Raw genomic sequence first — 4,904 nt, 5'->3', positions numbered from 1 at the left:
GAATATTTTTTTCATTGAGAAAATATCCCCCCCAATCAAAATCATTCTTGCATCATTATAATGTTGAAAGTCCCTTTATTCCCTACTTCTCCTTTTCTCCATCCCCTGATAAAGTCACTTTGAACTGTTTGGTGTATATCGCACTGAATTTGAATACTGCTCCTTGCTATAGAGCAAAGTTGCAGTGAAAGTGTTGCTGGACACCTTTTCACGGATGCAAATTTTTTTTTAATTGGAGTATAATTGCTTTACAATGTTGTGTTGGTTTCTGCTGCACAGCGAAGTGAATCAGCCATACGCATACACACATCCCGTCCCTCTTGGACCTCCGTCCCCCACCCCATCCCACCCAACCAGGCCATCACAGAGCACCGAGCTGAGCTCCATGTGCTGTACAGCAGGTTCCCATTAACTATCTATTTTGCACATGGTAGTGTAGTTATGTCAAACGTAATCTCCCAATTCATCCCACCCTCCCTTTCCCCCACTGTGTCCACATGTCCGTTCTCTATGTCTGCCTTTCTATTCCTGCCCTGCAAATAGGTTCATCTGTACCACTTTTCTAGATTCCACATATATGCATTAATATACGATATTTGTTTTTCTCTTTCTGACTTACTTCACACAGATGCAAATTTAAATTCACAGGGTGAGGGGACTTCCCTGGCGGTCCAGTGGTTAAGACGCCATGCTTGTATTGCAGGGGGCACGGATTCAATCCCTGTTCGGGGAACTAAGATCCTGCATGCTGCATGGTGAGGCCAAAAACAAACAAACAAAACCATGCAGTGTGTGTAGCTGCTGAGCCAAACATCAGAAAGTGCAGGAGATAAAGAATCTTTTATCCTGATTTGCAGCTTTAATAGTGTGAAAAAAAATCTTACAACAGAATAAAATTTAATTCATGTTTAGGGACCTTTAAACAATGCAGAGCATCATGGACTAGACAAGTTCAGGTATGGATCATGGCTCTGCCCTTAACTAGCTGCATAAACTCAGGCAAGTTACTTCTCCATGCCTCAGTTTCCTCATCCATAAAATGGGGATAGCTGTAGTACGTACCTCATCAGTGCTACATACCTGGCACATGGTGAGCAATTAATAAGTTGTAGCTGGTTATTAATAGTATTGGAGTCAGCCCTCTTAACTTGGAAGACAAGCAAGATTGAGGTACATGTTGCCTATAGGTAGTGCTTGTTTGGGCCGGTCAGCATAACTCACAATAGTTTTGTACTTTGGGTGCATGTCCTCTGGGTATACAGTAGTCCCCCTTGCAGCGATGGCCTGGGAGGCAGGAGTCGAGTCCTGGTCCTTGCCCAACTCTCTGTATGACCTTGACCAATTAGCTTCCCAGCTCAGAGGCTCCATTTCCTCACAGTGACATGGGGAAATTGGACCAGATCAGTGGATCCCAATCTCGGCTCCACCATGAAGCCCTTTTGGTAGTTTTTTTTTTCTTCTGTGGGTCCTGTATTTAAAAAAAAATTTTTATTAAATAGAAACTCTTTTTTTTTTTTTTTGCGGTACGCGGGCCTCACCGTTGCGGCCCCTCCCGTTGCGGAGCACAGGCTCCAGACGCGCAGGCTCAGCGGCCATGGCTCACGGGCCCAGCCGCTCCGCGGCATGTGGGATCTTCCCGGACCGGGGCACGAACCCGTGTCCCCTGCATCGGCAGGCGGACTCTCAACGACTGCGCCACCAAGGAAGCCCCGAAACTCATATTTTTGAATCAAATTAGAAAACTGCTGATCAGATTGAGGAAGAAATAAGGTAATTAACCATCTAAAAAGACATAATTTAAGCAGAAAGGGAAAAAATTATTTTTGTCTTAAGATAAATTTACAATTTTTGAGTTCTGTTTTTTTTAATATGCAAAAGGACAAGGCCACCCGGTAGTACATGCACAGAGCCCTAGGCTTCAGAACATCTGGATTGGGACTTCCCTGGCAGTCCATTGGTTACGACTCCACGCTTCCACTGCAAGGGGCACAGGTTCAATCCCTGGTCGGGGAACTAAGATCCTGCATGCTGCGTGGCGTGGCCAAAAAAAAAAAAAAAAAAAAAGCGAAAACAAAAAAAACCCCAGAATGTCTGGATTTAATAATATCTGATCTCCTTTCCAGCTCTGAAATTCTGTAACTCTATGTCCTGGAACATAATTCAACTGTTTTCAGTGATTATAGAGCTTCGCTTTACAGTATAATGCTGGCTTCACCCGTGATTTTGTTTGATGCCAACTTGTTGGGCAGAAATGCAACCCCTCATTATGGCCTTGTTCTCGGAGGGAAGTAGGATCTGTTTTAAGGGTGCAGGTATGTGTTTGTGTGGAAAGCAGGAATGACACGCTTGGCTGCAAGTACCCACTGGGCCCAGAGAGAGTTCCAGAGAGAAGGTTCCTGGCTGGGAGGCTTGCAGGGGGCCCTGGAGCCTGAGGGTGTGCTCAGTCTATTGGGACCCTGCACCCATGGAAGTGCTTGGATCCCTCCAGAGCCACACTGACAGAGGGGTGCTCTCCCTTGGTCCTCTCTGCGAAATAGAGGGTAGGTACAGTCTTGTGTTCACCCAGGAAAACAGGGAGGCTGTCCAACTAGAACCCACTTGATAATACTAGCCTCCATTTATTAAGGAATTAAGTCCACTTTTCACTGTGAATGTTGTCAACCACAGAACATTTAAAAGAATAATGTAACAATCTTCTTACCACCTAGATTTAATTATCACTAACATTTTGCCCTGCTTGTTTCATCTTTGCTGTAAATCCTTCAGTGTGATCTGTAACTCATGAGGAATTAAAAAAAATATAACAATGTGTCATATAACACTTAGCAAATTAACAATAATTCTTCCATATCATTGCATATCTAATCTATGTTTAGATTTTCTTATTTGTTCGAAAATAGTCTTTTTACAGTTGATGTGTTCAAAGGTTTAAATCAGCCATGGTCATTTTATTCCCTTCATGCATTTGGTTGTTAGGTCTCTCTTAGGTTTCTATTATTCTGAACAGCCTCTCCCACCCACCCCTTGCATTGCCACATCATGAATTTGTTAGAGAAACCGGGGTCACTTGCCCTGTCAAATGTCCCTCATTCCTCGTGGTTGTGTCTAACTTATTCCTCTGTCGTCTGTATTTCCTGTAAACTAGTAAGTAAAGCTAGAGGTTTGATCCAGCCTAGGTTCACTTTTTTAGGAAGAACACTTCATAGGCAGCATTGTGGATTTCCTGTTGCATCATATCATGTAATAGTGCTGTTTATGGAGTGCTGACTGTGTGGCAGGACTTGTGATACTTTACAAACATAATGTGCTTTGGGGGAGTAATTTAGTTTTTACTTCATAACGCCTAAACTCTGAATCCAGCTAAACCTGGAAGGAGACAAGGGGTATATGGAATCCAAAGAATTACAGCAAGTCAGAGCACAAAGATAACAGGATTTGAGAGCTGGGAGGTGCTCTCCACAGGATCAAAAGGAATGGTGGGATAAGATAAAACACAAAATCAAATTTCTCAGAATGGCCTAGAGTCTTCTTGCTGGTCTTGCCATTCCTGGACTCAAAATGCCCATGGCCTCCACAATATCCGTTACTATCTCTCTCTCCTGGCTAAAGAACCCATGCTTGCCATCTGACCCATCAGTCTTAGCTGTGCAGACAACCCACAGAGCCATTTGGGTCGGGTCCAGCATTTGCCAAGGACCAGATGTCTGGACATATTCAAAATGAATTTCTCATCAGAAAAGTTCTCCCCCTAAATGGACTTACTGTGTGTACTATTATGGCATGTAAATTCATCATCCTGATACATAAATCCAGGAATAAGCCTGGGAAAGCAGAAACCCTTATAACCAGATCTCATCTTCCCAGTGCTTAGAGAACCAAAGTTTTCTCCTTTGGAACATCGTCTGTAAACAGCTTGAGGAAGTCACGGCCCAAGACTTGCCCCTTAATGGCCATGTCTGCGCGTGAGTGTGCCATGGACTCAGCGGGGCTGCAGCTCCGAAGCAGAGTCTGCAGAGTGACCGGTATGATCTTTTTTTTTTTTTTTTAATCACAAATGAGTTCTTTTATTTGTCACCATTAAAAGTCTGATTTTTAAACAGATTCCTGGACTGGTGGCTCATATCCATCAGCTCGTTCAACTTTAGCACCTGTCTCGTCCCCAGTAGCTTTTCCAGAACTACTACCTTCACCATGTAACTCCATGAGTTTTCCCAATTCAAATTCGGGCTTCTTCAGCATTTTTACTTTTCTAACAAAGACATCGTGGAGTGGATAAATAGACTGGCAGGCCTTTTCTATGTCTTTTCCAATGCTGTCCGGAATCAATTTATTGACCACCTCTTTCAAGTCATTTGTCTGCACCTCTCGGGTCATGATTTCCATCATCTTCTTACGGATCTGGCGGACCTGCTGGTGCTGGGCATAAGAGGTCTTCCGAATCTGATTGTTGCGTTTTTTAGTAAAACCCACACAGAAGAGACGAAGCAAATAACCATCGGTAGTCTTGACATCAACGTGAGCTTCAATCATGGTCTGCCATTTTTTGACCATGGAGCACATTTTGTCACGGGTAAGATCCATGCCATGGAAATTAGTCAGGCAGTTTTTGCCCTGAACGTCCTCAGTAATAAGCTTGAATTTTCTAAATGCAACTTCATCATTCTGCAGATCAGCAAGGCTCACTTCAAACACACGACCCTTGAGGCCATCAGATGCGATTTTGGTTCCTTGAGTTCTCGTGACTAGTGTTTTCCCAATATTTCTTATATTGAACATAGCTGGTGCTTTCACATCATACCAATCTTTCTTAGAAAATGGGTCAACCACTTTCTTCTTGGCTCCCTTTTTACCGCCTTTCCTAAGGCGCTTGTTCTTTCCGACCGCCATGGTGCTGCTCCGAGAGC

At 43.7% G+C, this 4,904-nt stretch overlaps 1 protein-coding gene across 1 annotated transcript; it reads right to left on the bottom strand.

The window, feature by feature from the left end:
- Nucleotides 1-4,042: 4,042 nt before the first annotated feature.
- LOC132493341 (small ribosomal subunit protein eS1-like) lies at nt 4,043-4,904 on the bottom strand. Its single transcript, XM_060103745.1, has one exon. The coding sequence runs from the start codon at nt 4,885-4,887 to the stop codon at nt 4,093-4,095; it is 795 nt and encodes a 264-aa protein (XP_059959728.1). The 5' UTR covers nt 4,888-4,904; the 3' UTR covers nt 4,043-4,092.

The sequence above is a fragment of the Mesoplodon densirostris genome, chromosome 7 (assembly GCF_025265405.1).
Source record: "Mesoplodon densirostris isolate mMesDen1 chromosome 7, mMesDen1 primary haplotype, whole genome shotgun sequence".
NCBI lineage: Eukaryota > Metazoa > Chordata > Mammalia > Artiodactyla > Ziphiidae > Mesoplodon > Mesoplodon densirostris.
This window is presented reverse-complemented; position numbering and strand designations above follow the sequence as displayed.

Bases quoted from the DNA above. Each gene is read 5' to 3' on its own strand.
- LOC132493341 (XM_060103745.1), bottom strand. From the start codon at position 4,887: ATGGCGGTCGGAAAGAACAAGCGCCTTAGGAAAGGCGGTAAAAAGGGA.